Consider the following 25,015-nt stretch of genomic DNA (forward strand, 5'->3'; position numbering starts at 1 on the left):
CAGGGAGAAGGCGGGGGCGGAGTCGGGCGGAACTGACGATGGACTCGCGCCTCCCGGGTGCCAGGGTTCGTGTAGACTCCGTTCCTGGAGCTGTATGCTGCTGCTGTCCCAGCTTCCCAGGTGTGGAAACTGAAGGACCGAGAGATTAAACGGGTGTGCTGAGTAAACTCATAGGCTGAGATTCGAATTCTCCTCCCCCAACGAGGCTGGAGCCTGTGCTCTCTTCCTTGGTCACCACGTTTCTTTGCGAGCTGATGGAGGAAAGCGTGAGGAATGATAAGGCCCTGGAGACGAAGAACGCGAGCTTATCGCTGTCTCACATGCGCACGCTTAGGCGTTTGAGAGCTCACAGGCCCACTTGCATAACCACTTTCTTGATAGCCGGGTTACAGCTTGAGAGCACGGGGCTTTGTGCACGGCCAGACCTAGAGACTAGTCCTGGGTCTGCTACTGGCCGTTGTGACACCTTAAGTCATTTCCCCTATTCTGAGACTCCGTTTCCTCGTCTGTAAGGTGGAAAGAATAGTATCTGTTTCATAGGATCACAGTGAGTATTAAATGAAATAATGCAATTAAAGAACTCAGCAGGCCGGTCGCGGTGGCTCACGCCTGTAATCCCAGCACTTTGGGAGGCCGAGGCGGGCGGATCACGAGGTCAAGAGATGGAGACCATCCTAGCCAACATGGGGAAACCCCATCTCTACTAAAAATACAAAAATTAGCCAGGCGTGGTGGCGCGAGCCTGTAGTCCCAGCTACTCGGGAGGCTGAAGCAGCAGAATCGCTTGAACCCGGGAGGCAGAGGTTGCAGTTGAGCCGAGATCGCGCCACTGCACTCCAGCCTGGCGACAGAGCAAGACTCCGTCTCAAAAAGAAAAAAGAACTCAGCAAATGGCTGACACATGATAGGCATTCAGTACCCAATGGTTATTACGGTCAGATCCAACCACAGCCACTTACTAGCTGCGTGGCCTTGAGCAACTGACTTGATCTCTCTGAGACCCAGTTTACCCCTGTGAAGTGAAGGGATTCCTCCCCCATGTGATACTTCAGAGTATTTTTTTTTCAAACAGCTGGTGTTGGCCTGTCAATAGGTTTTAACATCCGTTTATAGAAAATTGTGATCAACGTTTAAAAAAAAAAATACAAAAAAACAAAACAAAACAAAAAAAACAATGTATCACACATTTCAAGTCTCAATTGATGAAACTTTTGTTTCAGTTTTGAGTTTGTATTCAGGCACAATATGATGTGTTTTTCATATTGTGGGTTGAGATCAAAATAATTAAAAAAACACTGTTTAGAGGTGAAATAATCTTGTTTTCAGGATAGAATGTTTTCCTACTCCCTGGTGGGGAAAAGACAGGATACAGAAAGAGTTATGGGATACCCTGGCTACTCTCTTCCCTTCACATCTGGCTCTGGAGTGCTCAGTGGGGCTGGTGAAGTATAGACCAAAATATCCATATTTTCAAGTTCTATTCAGAAATATTTTTTGGGCCATGTGCATTGCCTCATGCCTGTAATCTCAGCACTTTTGGGACGCCAAGGTGGGAGGATAACTTGAGCCCAGGAGTTTGAGACTAGCCTGGGCAACAGAGGGAGACCCCATCTTTACAAAAATAATAAAAAATATTAGCCCGACATGGTGGCTCATGCCTGTGGTTCCAGCTATTTGGGAGGCTGAAGTGGAAGGATCTCCTGAGCCTGGGAGGGTGAGGCTGCAGTGAGCTGTCATCATGCCACTGCACTCCAGCCTGGGTGACAGAGCAAGACTGTCTCAAAAAAATAAAAACAAAAATATTTTGATGTCCTACTTTAGTTACTTGTGCAATAAGCAAGCTTGGTTCTGGTTCAAAATAGCTCAGTGCCATGAATTATTCCTGCTTTTAGGTCAGTTTCAGGTAAGGGACCTGGAATGTGGCAAACATAATAAATGTTTACTTGACTGATACTCTTGGTAGCCTTTCTTTGGAAAAACTGTCCTTTTTTTTTTTTTTTTTTGAAACAGAGTCTCGCTCTGTTGCCCAGGCTGGAGTGCATCTCAGCTTACTGCAAGCTCTGCCTCCCGGGTTTACGCCATTCTCCTGCCTCAGCCTCTCGAGTAGCTGGGACTACAGGTGCCCGCCACCTCGCCTGGCTAGTTTTTTGTATTTTTTAGTAGAGACGGGGTTTCACCGTGTTAGCCAGGATGGTCTCGATCTCCTGATCTCGTGATCCGCCCGTCTCGGCCTCCCAAAGTGCTGGGATTACAGGCTTGAGCCACTGCGCCCGGCCAAGACTATCCTATTGAAGGACCAACCCAGGCCTTACCCAGGAGATCTACTCATTTTGACTTTTTTCCTGTTACCTTCATTAATGATTTATGTGAGTACTGTGTGCTAAGCACATTATGTAGTTCATCTCAATTAATTGTCACATGAACTTTAAGAGCTAGGTACAGCCAGGCATGGTGGCTCACACCTGTAACACTCTGGGAGGCCGAGGCGGGTAGATCACTTGAGGTCAGGAGTTTGAGACCAGCCTGGCCAACATGGTGAAACCCCGTCTCTACTAAAAATACAAAAATTAACCAGGTGTCATAGCACGTGCCTGTAATCCCAGCTACTTGGGAGGCTGAGGCAGGAGAATCACTTGAACCCAGGAGGCAGAGGTTGCAGTGAGCCGAGGTTGCACCACTGTACTCCAGCCTGAGCGACAGAGCGTAACTCCATCTCAAAAAAAAAAAAAAAAAAAAAAAAAAGCTAGGTGCTATTACCTACTGTTATCTCCAATTTGAAGATGAGGAAAACTGAGGCTGAAAGAGGTAAATTAACTTGCCCGAGACCAGGTAAAGTTAGGAGGTAACCAGGCTTTGAACACATCCTGTAGTGTTCTTGTAACACATCAATAGTTTCCTGGTTAGGGTGGGGAGGTTGAGGCAGGAGGTGCACACAAAGTAAATATGCTGTATCAATTAGCTTATGCTGTGTAACAAATTACCCGAAAACTTTGATAGCTTTAAAAAACAAACATTGATTAATTCTCATCATCCTGTGGATTAGCTTTTCTGAGCCAGTTCAGCTTGGGCTGGAAAGTTTGGGATGGTCTCACTCTCGTCTGCTTGATGCTGGATGATGGGACCACGTGTCTTCAGCAGACAAGCCTAGCTAAATTATATGGTGATAATTGCAGAGTTCTCAGGAGCAAGAGAGGGCAAGACTCAATTGCACAAGCATTTTTTTTTTTTTTTGAGATGGAGTCTCACTCTCACCCAGTCTGGAGTGCAGTGGCATAATCTCAGCTCACTGCAATCTCCGCCTTCCAGGTTCAAGCAATTCTCCTGCCTCAGCCTTCCAAATAGCTGGGATTATAGGTGCCTGCCACTATGCCTGGCTAATTTTTGTAATTTTAGTAGAGACGGGGTTTCACCATGTTGGGCAGGCTGGTCTCAAACTCCTGACCTCAGGTGATCCGCCCACCTCGACCTCCCAAAGTGCTGGGATTATAGGCATAAGCCACCGCGCCCTGCCTGCACAAGCGCTTTTTAAGCTTTACTTCTGTAATCTTTCTATAATGACCCGTCAGCCAAATCCAAATTCTAGAGTAGAGAGCTAGACTGTAGACTTCACCTCTTGATTAGAAGAACTATAAAATACTGTGGCTCCTCCCCTCCCAATAGGTCTGTATTAGTTGTCTTTTGTTGTGTAACAAATTATTCCGAAACTTAATGGCTTAAAACTGTAGCAGGATAAGCTGCAGACAAAACCTCTCAGATACCGGGTTAAAGAAGGAAGAGATTTTACTTGGCCAGGAGCGTCGGCAGACTTGCGTCTCAAGAACCAAACTCTCCAAAGAAGAAGTTCCTGGCCCTTTTAAGGGCTTACAACTCTAAGGGGGTCCACATGAAAGGGTTGTGATAGATTGAGCAAGTGATCTATAGGTAACACATGTGGTTACAGTGGCGGGGGCGGGGCGGGGGCGGGTATCTTTAACCTCAGGCCTGGTCAGTGGCGTCCAGTTGGTCTTGCCACTGACTTCATTCCTGTTGTTTTTCAGCTTTTACTTCTTCTTTGTCTTCAGAGACAGTAAGAGAAGTAGCCTCTCTCCTCAAAACAACAGTTAACATTTATCATCTCACAGTTTCTGTGAGTTAGGAATTTGAGAGCGTCCTAGCTGGGTGGTTCTGGTTTGGGGTCTCTCATGAGACTGAAATCATGTGAAGGCTTGGCCAGGGCTGGAGGAGCCCCGGCTGGCAAGTTTGTGCAAGCTGTTGGCAGGAGGCCCCAGTTCCTTACCACATGGACCTCTCCATAGTACTGTTTGAGTGTCCTCATGATACAGCAGCTGGTTTTCAGCAGGGCAAGTGATCTAGGAGCAACATAGAAACCACCAATGTCTTTTACGACCTAGCCTCAGAAGTCCCGTATTGTCAATTGCAACATCCCATGGTTTCACAGGTCAGCCATATTCAGTGTGCGCGCGAACTTTGTTACAGTGCAGATACCAGGAGGTAGAAATCATTAAGGGCCACCTTAGTGGCTGGCTACCGTGCTGCCATACATGTTAAATGGCACTGAAAATGGCTTTATTCTACTGGTTTAATTAGTAGTTTGGCTGTGGATAGAATTCTTTCATAATTGTGAAGATATTGCTCTGGTTTTTTTCTTTTTTTTTTTTTTTTTTTGAGACAGAGTCTCGCTCTGTAGCCCAGGCTGGAGTGCAGTGGCCGGATCTCAGCTCACTGCAAGCTCCGCCTCCCGGGTTTACGCCATTCTCCTGCCTCAGCCTCCCGAGTAGCTGGGACTACAGGCGCCCACCACCTCGCCCGGCTAGTTTTTTGTATTTTTAGTAGAGACGGGGTTTCACCATATTAGCCAGGATGGTCTCGATCTCCTGACCTCGTGATCCACCCGTCTCGGCCTCCCAAAGTGCTGGGATTACAGGCTTGAGCCACCGCGCCCGGCCTGCTCTGGTTTTTTTCTGACTTTGATAAATACAGTGCTGTTCTGACTCCTGATTCTTTGTAGGGGTTTTTCCCCCACCCCAACCCTGTTTTCTGGAAGCGTTTAAGATCTTCTCTTGGTATTCTAGAATGTGATGATTTTTGTTGTGCTTTGATGTAGCTCTTTTGCCATTCATTGTGCTGGATACCTGAGGGAACTTTTCAGTTTAGAACCCCAGGAACAGAGTGTGAGCATGCAGGTTAGGACCTCTGCCTGCAAGGACACAAGGCCCTGCCAGGCAAACAGATTTAGAGATATGAAGAGAAGGGGGCAGGGCTGGGGTTCTGTTCTCTGCCTCCCACCACCTTCTAGTACAGCACTCTGAGAGGCCCAAAAATGTGAATGTAGTCTTCCAAGTCATTGTGAAGGTTTATTTATCAACATAGCAGAATAAATTGTCTTTTATTTAATAGTTCATTAGGATCATTTGTAACTTTTTAAGTATGCATTCAGCTGTATTCTTGCCCCTGTCCTGCAAATATTAGGTTTGGCCTGCTAGGCAAATTGCTTAACCTCTCTAGGTCTCAGATTTTTTTTCTTTTTTCTTATTTGTTTTTTTTCTAGGCCTCAGATTTGTCTTACATAAAATGGGAATAATAAGAGTTCCTGTGTTGTGGAGTGTTATGACACTAATGTGAAATAACACATGAAAGTGTTTGGTATAACATCTGGTCCACAGGGAAAGGCTATTACTGTAACCGCCCCCCTCCCCCGCCCCCTGACTCAGTTTTGCTTTATGTGGTTTCAGTTACATGCAGTCAAACCACTGTCCAAAAATATTAAATGGACAATTTCAGAAAGAAACTATCTGTAAGTTTTAAATTGCACGCTGTTCTGAGTAGCGTGATGAAGTCTTGTGCTGTCCCGCTCTGTCCACCTGGGTGACCTGAATCGTCCCTTTGTCTTGCATCTCCATGCTGTATACACTCCCTGTTCATTAGTCACTTAGTAAGTGCCCTGTTCATTATCGGATCGACTGCCATGGTATGCAAAGCTTGTGTTCAAGTCACCCTTATTTGACTTAATAATGGCCCCAAAGTGCAAGAGTAGTGATGCTAGCAATTTGGATATGCCAAAGAGAAGCCATAAAATTCTTTCTTTAAATGAAAAAGGTAAAAGTTCTCAACTTAATAAGGAAAGAAAAAAGAAAGTATGCTGAGGTCGCTAACATCTGTGGTAAGAACGAATCTTCTATCTGTGAAATTATGAAGAAGGAAAAAAAATACCTGCTAGTTTTGCTGCCACACATGAAACTGCAAAAGTTATGACCACAGTGCGTGATAACTGTATTACATCATATTGCTATAATTGTTCTATTTTATTATTAGTTGTTAATCTCTTATCATGCCTAATTTATAAATTAAACATAATCATAGATATGTATGTATAGAAAAAAACATAGTACTGTATATATAGGGTTCAGTACTAGTCAGTCATCCCCTGGGGGTCTTGGAACATGTCCCCCACAGATAAGGAGGAACTGCGGATAATCCCCAGTTCATGATGGTTCGACTTATGGCTTTGTGACTTTACGATGGTACAAAAGTGATAAGAATTCAGCATGCTCCTCGACAAGTGGACGAGCATCTACTGTGCTTTCACAGAGGCTGTCACTCTTGCCAGCAGCAAGACTGTCAGCTCAGCGCCCCCGTCTGGTTGAACAGGAAACTGCAGTTGCTAAGGGAGCTGGGTTTGGAAGGAGCCGGCCAGGGTTGCATGGTGGCTTAGCTGTGATTTGGGAGTAATGCCTTGTGCCTCTGCTTATTGTCTCCTCTCTTGCACTTCTATGTTGCAGGAATCTCTGACGACAAATGGGAATTCTCACTGATTTCTAGGACTACCCTGGGGCAGGTAAGAAAAGCATCCAAGTTTTTTCTTTTCCCATTGCTCCATTTATAAACTTTTTTTTTTTTTTTTTTTTGAGACGGAGTCTCGCTCTGTCTCCCCGGCTGGAGTGCAGTGGACGGATCTCAGCTCACTGCAAGCTCTGCCTCCCGGATTCACACCATTCTCCTGCCTCAGCCTCCCGAGTAGCTGGGACTACAGGCGCCGCCACCTCGCCTGGCTAGTTTTTTGTATTTTTTAGTAGAGACGGGGTTTCACCATGTTCGCCAGGATGGTCTTGATCTCCTGACCTCGTGATCCACCCGTCTCGGCCTCCCAAAGTGCTGGGATTACAGGCTTGAGCCACTGCGCCCGGCCATTTTTTTTTTTTTTTTTTGGAGATAGGGTCTCCCTCTGCCACGCAGGCTGGAGTGCAGTGGCACAATCTTGGCTCACTGCAACCTCTGCCTCCTGGGCTCAGCCGGTCCTCCCACTTCAGCCTCCTGAGTAGCTGGGATTACAGGTGCATGCCACCATCCCAGGTAATTTTTGTGTTTTTTGTAGAGATGGGGTTTCATCACATTGCCTAGGCTGGTCTCAAAATCCTGGACTCAAGTGATCTGCTGGCCTCAGCCTCCCAAACTGCTAGGACTATAGGCCTGAACGACCACCCCTGACTGTAAACGTTTTCTTAGCTCAAGGATTGCTGAATTTGTATCCATTTTCTTCTCCCCTATCTCAGTTGGGTCTGTGAAGTGATACTGTTAACTGTTTTCTGTTACTTTCAATGTTTCTTTCTGGCAAACTGAGGGCATAGTAACACTGTAGCAGCTAACAACCATATGGGTCCTGAGGGCTTTACTAATGTTATTTTTTAATCTTCCTAATTGCAGGTGTTTTATTATTAGCTTCATTTTATAGATGAGAAAACTGGGCACAGAGAGGCTGAGTTACTTGCTCAAGTTCATACAGGCAGTCAGTAGTAGAGCTAGGATTTGAACCCAGCGGTCAGCCTCCAGAGTTCATGTTATTTTTATTTATTTATTTTTTTGAGACAAGGTCTTGCTCTGCCACCCAGACTGGAGTACAGTGTCGTGATTTCAGCTCACTGCAGCCTTGACACCCCCGGGCTTCAGTGATCCTCCTGCCTCAGTCTCTTGAGTAGCTGGGACTACAGGCACACATCACGATGCCTGGCTAATTTTTGTATATTTTGTAGAGACGGAGTTTTCCCGTATTGACGAGGCTGGTCTCAAACTTCTGGGATCAAAGGATGTGCCCATGTTAGCCTCCAAAAATGCTGGGATTATAGGTGTGAGCTGCCGAGTCCATGTTCTTAACCACACTGAACCTCCTCCAAATATTATTTAAGATTTATGATTTACGATGTGCCAGGCTGAGACCCCGGAGCTTAGGCTCTTCTCCACCATGCTGCACTTACCAGCTGTGCTACCTTGGACAAGTCATTTTCCTCAGAGCTTAGGTTATAACAATAACTGTTTACTAAATGCCCACTCCGTGATTGGCACCTGGCCTAATCCATCATCATCACCATCCGGGCTAACGTGTCCTGAGTGCTTTCTGTGTGCCAGGCACTGTTCTAAGCATTTTAACACTGCAAGGTTGATTTGTTGTCCCTCTTTTTTTTTTTTTCTTTGAGATGGAGTCTCGCTCTGTTGCCCAGGCTGGAGTGTAGTGACATAATCTCAGCTCACTGCAACCTCCACCTCCTGGGTTCAAGCAATTCTTCTGCCTCAGCCTCCAGAGTAGCTGGGACTACAGGCACACACCACCACCCCTAATTTTTTTTTTTTTTTTTTTTTTTTGAGATGGAATCTCACTCTGTCACCCAGGCTGCAGTGCAGTGGCATGATCTTGGCTCACTGCAAGCTCCGCCTCCCAGGTTCATGCCATTCTCCTGCCTCAGCCTCCTGAGTAGCTGGGACCACAGGCACCCACCACCACACCCGGCTAACTTTTTGTATTTTTAGTAGAGATGGGGTTTCACCATGTTAGCCAGGATGGTCTCGATCTCCTGACCTCATGATCTACCTGCCTTGGCCTCCCAAAGTGCTGGGATTACAGGCGTGAGCCACCATGCCCAACTTTTTTTTTTGGAGACAGCGTCTCACTGTCACCTAGGCTGGAGTGCAGTGGTGTCAGCTCACTGCGACCTCTACCTCCCAGCTTCAAGCGATTCTCCTGCCTCATCCTCCTGAGTAGTTGGGATTACAGGCGCACACCACCACCACGCCTGGCTAATTTTTGTATTTTTAATAAAGACAGCATTTCACCATGATCGTCAGGCTGGTCTCAAACTCCTGACCTCGTGATCCGCCTTCCTTGGCCTCCCAAAGTGCTGGGATTACAGGTGTGAGCCACTGCGTCCAGCCTAATTTTTGTATTTTTAGTAGAGACGGGGTTTCACCATATTGGCCAGGCTGGTCTCGAGCTCCTGACCTCGTAATCCACCCGCCTCAGCCTCCCAAAGTGCTGGGATTACAGGTGTGAGCCACCACACCTGGCCTATTTTCCTCATTTTTAGAGAAAGAAACTGAGAAAGAGATTAAGTGACATGCTCAAGGCCCCACGGCTAGGAAGTGTGGGGTTTGAAGCCGAGTCTGACGTCTGACTCCACAGCCTGTGCCCTTAGCTGCCCTTCTCCGAGCCTTGTGGATTACCTAGAGCCCAGGCTGTCATGATTGCCTTTGGAGATTTTTTTTATTTTTGTTTTTGTTTTGGTCAGCATACATTTTTTTCTGGATTTTTATTTTTTTCCAATAAGTTTTGGGGGAACAGGTGGTGTTGAACATGAATAAGTTCTTTAGTGGTGATTTCTGAGGTTTGGGTGCACCCAACCTTTGGAGTCTTTAATGCTGTTAGCAAATATTCCCAATTCTCTGCATCCAGGAACATGGATGGATTGTGCTTCCTTGACCCCATGAATTTAGGTGCAGCCAATGCAATATGATGGCAACGATAGATGTCACTTCTAGATATAACTTACAGTTATATCAATATTATAATTAATATATCTTTATTATTATAATTAATGTTAATAATATATTAATATTCTCCACTTGCCTCGAAAATCTTACAAGCTTGGGAATGGCACCTCCCTTAGCCTGGGCCCCTGAGTGAGGATGACATAAAGCAGATCCCTATCAGACCCACAATGGACAGGCGGTGAGACCTCTCTGTTGTTGCAAGCCACTGAGATTTGGGGGTTGTTGCTGCAACAGAACCATGTTCAAGGCTTCTCAATCTTGGCCCCATTTACCTTTTCGGCCAGATAATTATTTGTTGCGGGAGGGGCGCTGTCTTGTGCCTTGTAGCATGGATAGCAGCATCCCTGGCCTCTGCCCACTAGATGCCCATAGCTCCCCAACAACAGCGACAAGCAAAATGTCTCCAGATGTTGCCAAGTGTCATACTGGGGACAAAGTCACCTCTAGTTGAGAACTACTGCCTAGCCTATTCCTTTTCCCCCCCTTTTTTTTTTTGAGACACATCTCACTTGTCACCCAGGCTGAAGCGCAGTGGGCAATCTCAGCTCACTGCAACCTTTGCTTCCCAGGTTCAAGTGATTTTCCCACCTCAGCCTCCCAAGTAGCTGGGACTGCAGGCACACGCCACCACACCTGGCTAATTTTTGTATATTTTGGTAGAGACAGGGTTTCACCATGTTGGCAGGCTGGTCTCAAACTCCTGACCTCAAGTGATGCACCTGCCTCGGCCTCCAAAGTTCTGGGATTACAGGCATGAGCCACCGTACCTGGCCGGCCTTTTTCTTTAAATCCAGAAGAAGTGGCAACACTGGGCCCTGTCTTCCATCTGGAAGCAATAAAGTGGAGCTGTGTGGATAGCTCTCATTTTCTTTCTGTTCCCATCACTGCCTGCTGTCACATACCAAACCCCTGGTATTGGAGTTTGTGGCCCTAAGGAGAAATTAGGTGGTCTTCCTTTTTAGTGGTTGTTTAGGAGCTACAGTTTAAGAGACCTGAAAAAATAAGAATAGGGCCCCAGAACAGAAAAGTCAAACTAACTGTCTGGGGAAGCAGGCGCTAAGATTTCAGTTATCAGCAAGGACTTGTTGACCTCAAAATAGTTCTTAGCTTGTGACCCTAAAGTTTGAATTCCCATCAGTAAAAGGCAAAACCTTTTTATTTCATTCCACATTTAGAGGGAAAGAAGGAAGGACACTAAAATGTGGGCTCCCCTTCTGTCTTTGCATCCTTATAAGAATTCCTGCGGAGTGTCATAATTTCCATTTTACCAATGAGGAAACTGAGGCTCAGAGAGGTGTGGGAGTGGTGGAGGCAGGATTTGAACCTGGGTCTCATTCCGAAGGTCATGCATGCTTTTTCCACTACACTAGGCATTCCCAAACCAGGCCACTCATCGAGTTCATTGGGGGAAGGAGGCCTACAAAAGAGTACCTGTTTCCAGATCCTACCTTTTACCTATTCAACCATATTTCTCCAGTAGGGCCCAGAAACCTGTACTCAGTTATTTGATAACTGTCTCCCTACGTAAGATGAAAGCTTCATGAGGGCAAGGGCCATGTCTCTTTTTTTTGAGATGGACTTTCGCTGTTGTTGCCCAGACTGGAGTGCAGTGGCACAATCTTGGCTCACCGCAACCTCCGCCTCCTGGGTTCAAGCAATTCTCCTGCCTCAGCCTCCCAAGTAGCTGGGATTACAGGTATCCACCACCACGCCCAGCTAATTTTGTATTTTTAGTAGAGACGGGGTTTCTCCCTGTTGGTCAGGCTGGTCTCGAACTCCCAGCCTCAGGTGATTCATCTGCCTCGACCTCCCAAAGTGCTGGGATTACAGGTGTGAGTCACCACGCCCCCGGCCTTTTTTTTTTTTCTTTTCTTGAGACAGGCTCTTGCTCTTTCACCCAGGTTGGTGCACAATGGTACGATCTTGGCTCACTGCAGCCTCAACCTCCCCGAGTTCAAGCAATCCTCCCACCTCAGCCTCCTGAGTAGCTAGAACTACAGGTGCATGCCACCATGCCCAATTAATATCTCTCTCTCTCTCTCTCTCTATATATATATATATATATATTTTTTTTTTTTTTGAGACAGTCTCACTCTGTCACCTAGGCTGGAATGCAGTGGCGCTATCTCGGCTCACTGCAAGCTCTGCCTCCCGGGTTCACGCCATTCTCCTGCCTCAGCCTCCCAAGTAGCTGGGACTACAGGTGCCCACCACCACGCCTGGCTAATTTTTTTTTTTGGTATTTTTAGTAGAGACGGGGTTTCACCGTGTTAGCCAGGACGGTCTTGATCTCCTGACCTCATGATCCACCCACCTCGGCCTCCCAAAGTGCTGGGATTATAGGCATGAGCCACCGTGCCCGGCCCTAATATTTTATTTTATTTTTATTTTATTTTGAGATGGAGTTTCACTCTTGTTGCCCAGGATGGAATACAATGGCGTGATCTTGGCTCACCGCAACCTCCACCTCCCAGGTTCAAGCTATTCTCCTGCTTCAGCCTCCCAAGTAGCTGGGATTACAGGCATGTGCCACCACACCTGGCTAATTTTGTATTTTTAGTAGAGACGGGGTTTCTTCATGTTTGTCAGGCTGGTCTTGATCTCCCAACCTCAAGTGATCCGCCCACCTCAGCCTCCCAAAGTGCTGGGATTACAGGTGTGAGCCACCACGCCTGGCCTAATATTTTATTTTTTAGAGACGAGATCTCACTATGTTGCCCAGGCTAGTTTTGACCTCCTGGACTCAAGCAATCTCCCACCTTGGCCTCCCAAAGTGCTGGGATTACAGCTATGAGCCACTGTCCCCAGCCTGCCATGTCTGACTTAGTCATGACACAGAGTGAGAGGCAATGCAAGCATTTGCTTAAAACTAAATCGACAAGTCTGACCCTAGTCCTGACCTAGGGACCTGCTGTGAAGAGCTATTCCACTGTGGCAAATTCTCTGGAGCAGTTCTCAAACTTCAGTGTACATTTTAAGAATTGCTTAGTGTCAGCCAGGCGTGGTGCCTCATGACTGTAATCCCAGCACTTTGGGAGGCAGAGGCGGGTGGATCATTTGAGATCAGGAGTTCAAGACTAGACTGGCCAACATGGTGAAACCCAGTCTCTACTAAAAATACAAAAATTAGTCGGGTCGTAGTGACGCATGCCTATAATCTCAGCTACTTGGGAGGCCGAGGCAGGAGAATCGCTTGAGCCTGGGAGGCTGAGGGTGCAGTGAGCTGAGATCACGCCACTGCACTCCAGTCTGGGGAACAGAGCAAGACTTGATCTCAAAAAAAAAAAAAAAAAATTGCTTAGTGTCAGGCCGGGCACAGTGGCTCATGCCTGTAATCCCAGCACTTTGGGAGGCCGAGGCAGATGGATCACCTGAGATCAGGAGTTCAAGACCAGCCTGGCCAACATGGTGAAACCCATCTCTACTAAAAATACAAAAGTTGGTGGTGCACACCTGTAGTCCCAGCTACTCGGGAGGCTGAGGCAGGAGAATCACATGAACCTGGGAGGCGAAGGTTGCAGTGAGCCAAGAGCGATCGAGCTACTGCATTCCAGCCTGGGTGACAGAGTGAGACTTCACCTCAAAAAAAAAAAAAAAAAAAAAAAAAAATTGCTTAGTGTCTCAGTCAGTTCAGGCGGCTATAACAACTTACCACAGACTGGGTGGCTTAGGCAACATTTACTTCTCACAGTTCGAGGCTGGAAGTCCAAGATCAAGGCGCTGGCCAATTCTGTGTCTGGTGAGGGCCCTCTTCCTGGTTTGTAGACTGCCATCTTCTCATTTCCTCACGTGGTGGAGAACAAGGAGCAAGAACAAACTCTCATTTCTCTTATGAGGGAGAATCCTATTCATGAAGCCTCTACCCACGTGACCTAATTACCTCCAAAGGCCCACCTCCTAATACTGTCACACTGGGGCTTAGGATTTCAGCATAGGAATTTTGGAGGGGGCACATTTAGTCCATAACACTTGAGTTGTGTCTTTTTAAATGCATATTCTGAGGCCCCAACCCAAGACTTTGTGCTTCAGAAACAGATACAGTGATGTAAAATGTTGATGGCTGGAACTTTCCTTAGTCTTTGAAAAGAGACGAGACAATAGACATCATAGAGAAGCTCAGGGGGCTGGGCAAGGTGCCTCATGCCTGTAATCCCTGCACTTTGGGAGGCCAAGGCAGACTGAGCTCAAGAGTTCGAGACCAGCCTGGGCAACATGGCAAAACCCCATCTCTTCCAAAAAATACCAAAAAATTACCTGGGAGTGGCGGTGCACATCTGTAGTCACAGCTACTTGGGAGGCTGAGGTGGGAGGAACACTTGAGCCTGGGAGGTTGAGGCTGCAGTGAGCCAAGATCCCACCGCTGCACTCCAGCCTGGGTGACAGAGTCTCAAAAAGAAAAAAAGAGCAAGAGAAAGAAGTCCAGGGGCCTCTGAAGACAAACTGTTTCACCATTTGGCAAATAACCAGAAAGAGATGAAAGTGGATGAGAAACCCTGTATGGGGGCATCTGTCAAGCTGATAAGCCAGGTAGGATTCTGCTGGGCATCAGTTACATGAAGCAGACAAAATATCTCATTCTTAGAAATGGCTGTTGAATTTGAGGAAAAGAATTTTTAGGTTGGGCACCGTGGTTCACACCTGTAATCCCAGAGCTTTGGGAGGCCAAAACGGGCAGATGACTTGAGGTTGGGAGTTCGAGACCAGCCTGGCCAACATGGTGAAACCCTGTCTCTACTAAAAATACAAAAATTAGCTGGGCATGGTGGCATGTGTTTGTAATCCCAGCTACTCGGGAGGCTGAGGCTGCAGTGAGTCCAGATCGTGCCACTGCACACCAGCCTGGACAACAAAGTGAGACTCTGTCTCAAAAAAAAAACCCCAGAAATGACTGTGGCCTTGGCTCAGGCGTCTTTTGTTTTGGAGGTCGGCTTTGCTTCAAAGACCAAATTGGGTATGTGTGTCAGTGTGTGAGATGGTAAATGTGACTGAGAGCATGTGTTTTGGAATCAGGCCAATACATAGCACTACTGTTCACTGATTCTGTGACCTTAAGCAAGTTCTTCATCTCTCTGTGCTTCAGTTTTCTCGTTTTCATTAAAACAATTTTTTAAAATTTATTTCTACAGATATTATGGTGACTTAAGTTCTCATTTTCATTTTTTAGTCCCCTGGATTTACCAGGATTAAGTTGTCATTTTTAAAATGGGGCCATGACTGTTTACCTCACAGGATCATTGTGATAACGGGGGCAGTGTACACAGGGAGGAATGGTGGCACCTAGTAGGTGCATAATCAATAAAGTCAGTTACTCCTCCCCAACTGTAAGTGTCAGAGTCTATTACATATCCTAAGGTCTAATACGGGTCCTGGCTCAGCAAATGTTTAATTAATCGATAAAGGACGGATTTGTATGTTTGATGGAAGGTCCAATCTACTTGCTGTATGCAGGGTTGAAGCCAAACCGTGGCTCCATTAGCGAGTGCTAAAGCTCCTGCAGCTCAGCCAGAGCCACCACAGCAGGTTCTCATTAAGTCCTTGCTGGCACGACTTTCCTGCATTTGTGTTCCTTCTGTTCTCATTAGAACGCCTGTGTAAGCTGAGACCTACTGGGCCCTCACAGCCCCTGGAAACTGAAAGGTAGAGTGGCACAAACCTTGCAGTCAGAGCATCACAGGGTTAAATCCTTCCTTTTGCCACTTTATTAGCTAGGCAACTTGGTCATGTTAATTTCACTCCTCCCCCATGAACCCCCCCCCCGCTTTTTTTTTTTTTTTGGGTCTTGCTTTGTCGCCCATGCTGGAGTGCAGTGGCAATCATGGCTCAACCTCCTGGGCTCAAACCATCCTCCCACCTCAGACTCCCGAGTGACTGGGACTAAAGGTGTGTGCCACCACACCCAGCTAGTTTTTTTTGTATCTTCTGTAGAGATAGGGTTTTGCCACATTGCCAAGGCCGGCCTCCAACTCCTGAACTCCACCAATCCACCCGCCTTGGCCTCCCAAAGTCCTGGGATTACAGGCTTGAGCCACAGTATCCCCTGACCCCCTACCCGGTTTTTTTTTGAGACCAAAAAAAAAAAAAAAAAGATGGGGTTTTGCCATGTTGCCCAGGCTAGTCTTGCTCTGTCACTTAGACTGGGGTACAGTGGCATAATCACAGATCACTGTAGCCTTGACCTCCCAAGCTCAAGTGATCCTCCCACCTCAGCCTCCCACGTAACCGGGACTATAGGTGCACCATCACATCTGGCTAATTTTTAATCTTTTAAGAGACAGGGTCTCAATATGTTGCTCAGGCTGGTCTTGAACTCTTGGGCTCAAGCAATCCTCCTGCCCCCGCCCTTCAAAGTGTTGGGATTACAGGTATGAGTCACCATGCCTGGCCCCATTTCACCCCTTTGAACCGGTTTCTAAGATGGGGTTACCAGGGTTCCAAGTATAACAAGGGACAGTGCCTGTTCCCTGCAAATGCTGAGTTCCCTCCCTTTGCTGACAGAATTCTTTCCCCCTGAAATTCCTCTTTCCTCGTCCTACTATGTTACCAGCAGAAATTCAGCATCGTTTAAGGCCCAGCCCAAGGATACTGATTAAAATCTCTGCCTTAGGAGGTTGTGGTGAGCCGAGATCACCTCCTCCAGACATCGGCCTAGGCAACAAGAGCGAAACTCCATCTCAAAAAAAAAGTCTCTGGCCAGGCGCGGTGGCTCATGCCTGTAATCCCAGCACTGTGGGAGGCCGAGGAGGGCGGATCACGAGGTGAGGAGATCGAGACCATCCTGGCTAACACGGTGAAACCCCGTCTCTACTAAAAATACAAAAAATTAGCCGGGCGTGGTGGCGGGCGCCTGTAGTCCCAGCTACTTGGGAGGCTGAGGCAGGAGAATGGCATGAACCTGGGAGGCGGAGCTTGCAGTGAGCGGAGATCGCGCCACTCACTCCAGCCTGGGACACAGATCCAGACACTGTCTTTAAAAAAAAAAAAAAAAGTCTCTGCCTTAAACAGTCTTCACTGACACTGTAAGTAAAGAAGACACAGTATATGGAGTTTTTTGTTTTTTATTTAGACATGGAATTTTCCTTTTCATATAACTTATCTAATTAAAATATTCATCTCCGTAGTTACCACAAAAAAGTAACATAGAAAATTGTATTTACATTTTGGGACCAAAATACAAATGAAGAGCAGGATGACACCTTGCTCCTTTCCCTCCCGCTTCCCAGAAAGAAAAAGCCCCAAAGAAACTGCTCAGTACACCAAGGATCAAAGGGGTAATCTGTAATTTGGTGATTTGTATGTAGTGTAGCACAGAAAAAAAAAATTGCACAAGTTTTTCCAGAAATGAGACCAAAGGTTCAAATTCATCCTGTGTCAGGTTCAAATTCATCCTGTGTCTGCTCTGCAGTCATTTTAGTAAGCTGGGCAAGGAGGTCATTTAGAATTTGGGTTTTTCCTCTTTCCCCTGACTCTTCGCACCAAGTCACATCCCTGATGTAGATACTCTTGGGGGAGGGGAAAAGACCTGGCTCTATGCAAACAGGGTTCATCAAAAATCTTTATGTGCCAAAATGGATACTGACATTGATATGAACAAATCTGCCTTTTCTTCCCTCCCTGCCTAAAGACTCCTAATGGAAATTAAATCATACACAACTGAATCTAAGATATGAAAAACTGGTTTCAATGACAAAGACTTGAACACAGTTAAGAGACCAATTCAAGGTGGTAGACACCTAGAAAAAGCTATTCTAGGCAGCAGACATCTGGTACCTGACCCAAATGTTCATTTGGTTTCAGGTAAGAGGCTTCCCAATATTAGATTTGGGGGGGCAGGCTAGGGATAGGGGTGGAATGGTGTACAAGTGACCAAGAGAAGTAATGCTTTACCCAATTCAAAAATATAGCAAATTAAAACACAGTAACGTTTGTGTCCTGTCACAATAGGCACCCTGCACAGCAATTCACACTGAACAATGTCGAGTTTCTGCTGAACCCACTTCCTACATTGCTATGGAATTCAAAGTTGGCCTAACTGAGGTCTCCAGTTACAGAAAACACTGGCTCTGTATCCTGGGCTTTGAGAAAACTTGTCAGGTTATCACACTTACCATCCCCTCAGTCTGCTTGTCAGGTTCCTTAAGGACGCACATCTCAAATGTATGGCATCTACCTCCACCTGGGTCACAACCAAGTGGGTTTCTACTAGATCGATGTTCTTTGACAGCCAACAAGGGGGCTGACATTGCCCTCCTAAGTTCTGATCTTGCTCCTGTTCAACTGGAACTTGATGGATCCCATGTGGTTTCCCCCATCCTGACACTGTGGCTCAGACACTCTCCCTAAGCTGGTCCTTCCCTCCAAATCCTGCCTTAAACACTCAGAAGGTAGAAAACGCTTCAGCGGCAAAGTTCTCTTCCCAAGCCAACAGTTTTGTTCTTCCAATCACATGATCTTACCTTTTAAATAAAAGGCAAAACAAACCAATTTCCAACACAGCATTACAGCTTTAAAAACCATTCACTTTTCATAGTGATTCACAGAGAACAAGAGATTAAAGTGCTGGCTTTTAAATGTCTAAAGTTGCATTCAGGGCTACAAAAAGCCCTGCCATGTGTTTGTTTTTCCTTCATGCTGTTGAGGAGAAGGAAAGATAGGGAAGGGGACTGGGGGGAAACCCAAAAATTTTCAATCAGATACTGGAAATTATAAAAGTGGGAGGTGGGAGTTCTGTGCAAATCAGTCTCCCAAGGTTCTGTGTCCTCTAGTGAGCCTCAAAGAAAAACAAACAAAAAGGTAGGGACTCACAAAAAGGATGAGGGAAAGGCTCCAGACCTACAGAGCACCTCCCTTAATAAATACTAGTGAGTAAGAAAGAGATGCTTCTGCACAGGAACGTGCAGCAACACTGGGGAGGGCCTAAGGTGGAGTCCACCATGCCCTGTCGCCCCACTGAGGCTCCCTTAGGGACGGGCGGTCTGGTGCTCACTCCTCGCCCTATGTGCAGCAGGTACTGTGCAGGCTCTGGAGATGCCCAGTCCTCTGTCTGGACCAGAGTCCACTCAGGAGAGCTGAGCTGGGGCAGGAGAATGGCTTTCACTAGGCTTTCATCTGATTTTAATAAGGACCTGGAAGATAAAAGGCTAAATGTGTGGTAGAGGACAAAAAACAAAAACAAAAACAAACCTGGGGGGTAATATAAATACAATCTGGGGGCAATATTTATTAATTAAAACTATGTCTTATAGTTTACAAAGATGCTAATGAACAACAAAAGTATAATTGACCTTTAAAATCCTCAGTGAGACAGAGGCTTCACATCTTCTTCAGAATTCTGAAGTGTGCTCCAGGCAGGGAGGCGGGGCTGTGGCACGCAGGTTCCCAGGGGCAGCACCTGCAGACTGCAGGACTCGGAGACCAAAATGATCATCAAAGCAAGACTCCAGTTCCCTGTAGAATTCCATTCCCCAACCCCCACTTTCCTTGTATTCTTGCCTTCCCAGATTTCATTTCCAAGGCAAGTCCTCAGTTTATCGTCGGGAGAATCTGTTCTTGAAAGCTTTAATTGTCTTGGCCATCATTGGGGCAATTTCTGTGAAAAGAGAAACAAGGCAGCTGTCTCAGATCTATGGCGGCTTAGACACACCCCCAGTGGTTTACAGTCAAAGCCAGCTCTGCTACTCTTGGCTGTGCACCACCAGGCAGAGATACAAGTAGTAACTATCTCCTCTGTTTACAATGCAATAAAAGCAGGAGCACAGAGCGGACACTTTCAGAGGACCTGCCAGGGGCATAACAACCACTCTCTAACTATCTGCACCAAGGCTCAGAGAGCCTGGCCAACTTGCCCATGGTTGTACAGTAAGGTACAGAATTGCAATTCAATCTTTGTCAGACTTTGTTATTTTTTTAAAGAAAGGGTCTCACTCTGTCACCCTGGCTAGGGTGCAGTGGCACAATCACAGCACACTGTAGCCTCTACCTCCTAGGCTCTAGAGTAGCTAGGACTACAGGAGTATGCCAGCATGCCTGGCTAATTTTTTTAATTTTCTGTAAAGTCAGGGTCTCACTATGTTTCTCAGGCTGGTCTCAATCTCCTGGGCTCAAGCATCCTCCTACCCCAGCCTCCCAAAATGCTGGGATGACAGGTGTGTGTGAACCACTGCGCCCTGGCCCTTGCCAGACTCTAAAGGCCATACTCAGTCATAACTTTGCCTCACAAATAGCCAAACCAGTAAACATCACGTCTACCCCTAATCTGTCCAGTGTAGAAACAGGTCTAAGGTGGCTCTGCAAGTACTGCCTAAGGAGGGCCAGCCTGCCTCCTGAATGGTTAATCTGAGCATAGCTGCTGCTCAAACCAGGACTCCTACCCTCCCATAGGCCCTGCAATTAATACAGAATAAGACTTAAGTTAGGACATCCCCTTAGGATACTGGGGATAGTCTATGGTAATAAAGTTAACAAAATACAAAATAGACGCAACTGGATATAAAGAATAAATATTTGGAAAACCCAGCTGGGCACGGTGGCCTGTAATCCCAGCACTTTGGGAGGCTAAGGCAGGCGGATCACGAGGTCAAGAAATTGAGACCATCCTGGCTAACACGGGGAAACCCTGTCTCCACTAAAAAGTAGAAAAAATTAGGCAGGCATGGTGGTGGACACCTGTAGTCCCAGCTACTCAGGAGGCTGAGGCAGGAGAATGGTGTGAACCCAGAAGGCGGAGCTTGCAGTGAGCTGAGATCGTGCTACTGCACTCTAGCCTGGGTGACAGAGCAAGACTCCGTCTCAAAAAAAAAAAAAAAAAAGAGAGACAGCGTCTGTCATCCAGGCTAGAGTGCAGTGGTACAATCTAGGCTGACTGAAGCCTCGACCTCCTAGGCTCAAGTGATACTCCCACCTCAGTCTCCTGAGTAGTTGGGACTACAGACATGTACCACTATGCCCAATTTTAAAATTTTTTGTAGAGAGAGGGTCTCGTTATGTTGCTCAGGCTGGTCTTGAACTCCTGGGTTCAAGGGATCCTCCTGCCTCAGCCTGCCAGAGTGCTGGGATTACAGGCATGAGCCACCGCACCTGGACTCACTATAATTATTTAAAAGATATAGTGCACTATGGACAAAGCAGAGGGAAGGAGGGACTGACATTCAGACCAGCTATGTGCAAGGCATCATGCACATGCAACATGCAGTCCACAAAATGTAATACAGTGAATAATGACATTGAGAGTTAAAAACTAGTTCTGAAATAATATTTGAGCAGGAACTCCAAGTTACTTACTCTTCACAGTGGGTTTCCTAGGATCATAGGAAACAGTGCTGCTGACCACTGGTGCCAAGTGGGCACTGCTGGTGCTTGGGCCATCATAGGCCGGCTCCTCAGGGCTGGGGTTAAAGCTGTTGCTACTGGCGGAAGCATGGCTGCTTCCCGTGGGGTACGGGGCTGGCTTAATCCTGCAACACAGGACAACACTGGTTAGTCATGAGCACAAGAAATCTGCCCTGAGCATGAAGAGCCTGAAGCTGGCCTGTGTGAGGATGACTTACCCTGTTTGTGGCTTTGACCAGTGGACCCTAGCACCCTGGATTCTGGTGGTGGCTCAGAGGTGTCTGCATTATCCTTTCAGAATAAATGATAATCTCAACTAACTTTTCACTGTTTTGGTATAAATCTGTATTTTGAAAATGCTAATGTGGCTTAGACAAAATAACAGTCATTGCAGAAATGTGTTTTTTGTTTAGATGAGAAAAGGGAAAGCATAAGGGAATGTTTCCCATAAGTCAGGCTTTGCTCTCCATTTAATCTTGACTACCCTAGGGCAGGAGAAATTATCACCTTGCACTGCAGTCCAAGAAGCAGAGGCTGAGGGAGGTGAGGGAAGTGCTGAGCTGATGAGGTCTGCCTCCAGAGTCCACCTTCTGCACTGCCTTGCTTTCACCAAAAGCAATTTGCTTCCTGCCGCTATGGCTACCTCTTAAGGGTTGATAGCACACAAAAGCCAGGTAAGAACACAGTTCTTACTTGATTTTCTCAGGGACAGCTGCTCCTCCAGTTCCAAACTTTTCCTGCCTCCTCCGGACGTCACGAGGTGGCTTGGCCACAGAGTTGACAAAGGCCATCTTTGCTTGTCGGCCTGTAGAATTATGGAGATGAACATCTGCCTTCTTGAGCAGAGACGCTACTGTTATTTAAATAATCCACGGGGTTTTCCACTGCCCTGAAACCCCACTATAGGGTAGCATGGGCTGTGGCAGAAGAAATACCCACCCTGCTACCTGATGTAGGGGCGAGCAGTCCCACACCAGCCAAGCCCACCAAGACCCTGCTATTGACCAGAACACTCATCCTGCCAGTTCTACCCCAGCTCTCCCGTCTCTGTTACCTTTGGGCTTATTGGCATGTGCGAATTGGATGTTCTTTGTTAGTACTCGTAGCCGCTGCTCTCGGGCATCCTGAAGCCGCAGGTACATCTCTCGCCACGACTCATATTCTTCGGGTCTTTCTTCCTTAAAGTCTCGGTGACAGTGAACTTTCCATAATTGATCTGTTTCTTCAATTAATACCTGAAACCAGAACCAGGACATCATTTATGTACAAGCACTTTTATGTACAAGCACTATCTTTTTTTTTTTTTTTTGAGACAGAGCCTTGCTCTGTCGCGTAGACTGGAGTGCAGTGGTGCAGTTTCGGCTCACTGCAACCCCTGCCTCCTGGGTTCAAGCGATTCTTGTGCCTCAGCCTCCCAAGTAGCCAGGACTACAGGTGCTTACCACTATGCCCAGCTAATTTTTTATATTTTTAGTAGAGACGGGGTATCGCCATGTCGGCCAGGCTGGCCTTGAACTCCTGACCTCAAGTGATCCACCCACCTTAGCTTCCCAAAGTGCTGGGATTACAAGCGTGTGTCACCACGCCCGGCCCCATATCTTTTTCTGATTCTTTAATTACCTAGGAGTGACCAGTTTCCTAATAATTTTTTGGTCTTTGTCGTAGTAGTATGTTAAAATACCACAATTCTAGGAAAAAATAACTCACTAAATTTTAAAAATGCTAAGTGTGAGGCACTAGGCTAGCTGCTTTTGGTGGCTGTGACAGGATATCACAAAAATTAGTGTAAGATCAGTCTTTTCCTTTAGAAAATCAGCAAAGGGTAGAACTGTGATCAAGTCCAATCAGGTACTTCCCAACACTACGCTGAACTGTGATGGCAGGGGGCAACCTAAGAAAGATGTTAAGTTATTGGCCAGACGCAGTGGCTCATGCCTGTAATCCCAGCACTTCGGGAGGCCAAGATGGGACATCACTTGAGGCCAAGAGTCTAAGAGTCCATCTCTCCGAAAAATAAAAATATTAGCCAGGTGTGGTGGTATGTGCCTGTAGTCCCAGCTACTTGGGAGGATCACTTAAGCCCAGGAGTTCAAGGATGCAGTGAGCCATGATTAGGCTACTGTACTGCAGAGTCTAAGCAACAGAGGTAGACCCTGTCTCAAAAAAAAAAAAAAAAAAAAAAAAAAAAGATGTTAGGTCAGAGAACTCTCAGAATTAAAGAGAGATAGCTGATGCAATCAAATGTGTATACCTATATCCTAAGGAGGATTTCTGGATAGATCTTGATGTCTCTTAAGAGACATCCAGTCAATCACCAGATGTGTCAACACAAAGTGCTTTACCCACCCTGGGTCCCAGCTGCTCTGCTGCCAGAATTCTCCCTTGACCTTCATGACTAGGCAAGCTCAAGGGAGGTGTTAAAAGTGCTTTTCTTCTCCCTTTGAATCCCACCATGATCCTAACCAAAGAGGCCCACTTAAGGTGCCAGGAGCAAGTGCTAATAACATGCTTGTTTAAAGGCCCACAACAATGCTCTGACCACTGATCTGCCCTTCAGCCACAGCGGAGTCACAGGGACAAAGCTATTTCTGGAGGTACAAGCCAGAAAACTGCCCTCTTCCCACCCAAACAGAATACTCACATGATTGTATTCCTCTATGCGATACAGCTGATCAGGTGTACACCTCTCCAAAACAGGTTCAAGAACAGAATATGGGACTCCTCCCACTTCAAAGATTGCTGCAGAGAAATCAAAGGTGAAAGCACTGAGTAACAGCCAAGCCACCCAGTGATAAGGTCCAAGTGCTACAATGTGCATGAGAGCTAGAGAGACGCATGTGACTCACAATCGATGTTGTTTTTAAGTACTCGGATGCATTGCTGGTGCAAGGTCATCATTTTAGGGAGATAGGCACACTTGGAACCAGAATACACTTGCATCTTGGAATTCATTCTGCGCCCAGTAAATCCAGCTTCTTCTTCTTCCTGGGGTGAAGAGAATGCTATAGGGCAAGAAAAACACAAAAGGGAATTACAAAAGGCCCTAAGTGATCCAGTGAAAACTCTCCTTCTACCCCCCTCAGCCTCCCACTTCCCTTTCCCAATGGCAATCCACGCTATTTTTTTTTTTTCTCTTGTAGAGACAGCATCTTGCTGTATTGACCAGGGTGGTTTAGAACTTTTTTTTTTTTTTTTGGAAATAAGAGTTTCGCTCTTGTTACCCAGGCTTGAGTGCAATGGCACAATCTCAGCCCACTGAAACCTCCGCCTCCTAGGTTCAAGCGATTCGCCTGCCTCAGCTTCCAGAGTAGCTGGGATCACAGGCACGCACTACCATGCCTGGCTAATTTTTGTATTTTTAGTAGAGACAGGGTTTCACCATGTTGGCCGGGCTGGTCTCGAACTTCTTAACTAAGGGGACCCACCTGCCTCGGCCTCTGAAAGTGCTGGGATTACAGGAGTGAGCCACCACGCCCGGTCGGTTTAGAACTCTTGGCCACAAGCAATCCTCCTGCCTCGCCCTCCCAAAGTGCTGGAATTATAGGTTTGAGCCACTGCACCCTACCTTGAATGAATTTTTAAATCTTTTTCCCATTAAGAAAAAGAAGATATAGAAAATTACCTTTTCGCTTTGGTTGGAAGGAGGATATCAGCTCGAGGGAAGGCAGTGGACGGTAATTGGCCTGTATTGCGGGTAACGGGAGGTCTGGCAACACCGGCAACACATCGGGCACCTGCGGGGGACAGACCCATGGGTGGAGAGTCAGTAAGTATGAGCACAGCTCTCTTTCCTACACTCTATTCCCAGGAGCATTGACTGGACACCTTGCACAGGAAGATCCAGGCTGGAGGGGGCCACAGTCATGCCTGACAC

The 25,015-nt window shown here is 46.7% G+C and overlaps 1 protein-coding gene, 1 long non-coding RNA gene and 1 pseudogene across 3 annotated transcripts in view; 1 reads left to right on the forward strand and 2 right to left on the reverse strand.

The window, feature by feature from the left end:
* LOC144335250 (uncharacterized) lies at positions 1–23,331 on the forward strand. The gene is made up of 3 exons (XR_013405972.1): positions 1–120; positions 6,780–7,005; positions 23,200–23,331. It is a non-coding gene; the product is annotated as an uncharacterized LOC144335250 (long non-coding RNA).
* Positions 1–25,015, reverse strand: part of LOC144335247 (B-cell CLL/lymphoma 7 protein family member C pseudogene) — a 369,536-nt pseudogene that overhangs the window by 142,582 nt on the left and 201,939 nt on the right.
* Positions 16,856–25,015, reverse strand: part of ELOA (elongin A) — a 16,654-nt gene continuing 8,494 nt past the window's right edge. The window contains exons 5-11 of one of the 2 annotated variants that reach the window (XR_013405952.1): positions 24,764–24,875; positions 23,988–24,143; positions 23,783–23,880; positions 22,196–22,376; positions 21,835–21,946; positions 21,010–21,266; positions 16,856–19,425 (exon numbers count right to left, since the gene is read on the reverse strand). Coding sequence is in view for 1 of the 2 variants with exons in the window: in XM_015130867.3 (XP_014986353.3) it covers positions 19,341–19,402; positions 21,094–21,266; positions 21,835–21,946; positions 22,196–22,376; positions 23,783–23,880; positions 23,988–24,143; positions 24,764–24,875 (894 nt within the window). In the remaining variant the exon portion in view is untranslated. The remainder of the gene's footprint in view (positions 19,426–21,009; positions 21,267–21,834; positions 21,947–22,195; positions 22,377–23,782; positions 23,881–23,987; positions 24,144–24,763; positions 24,876–25,015) is intronic. The other variant, XM_015130867.3, reaches the window with a different exon arrangement.

Source organism: Macaca mulatta, chromosome 1 (assembly GCF_049350105.2).
Source record: "Macaca mulatta isolate MMU2019108-1 chromosome 1, T2T-MMU8v2.0, whole genome shotgun sequence".
In the NCBI taxonomy this organism is placed as follows: Eukaryota; Metazoa; Chordata; class Mammalia; order Primates; family Cercopithecidae; genus Macaca; species Macaca mulatta.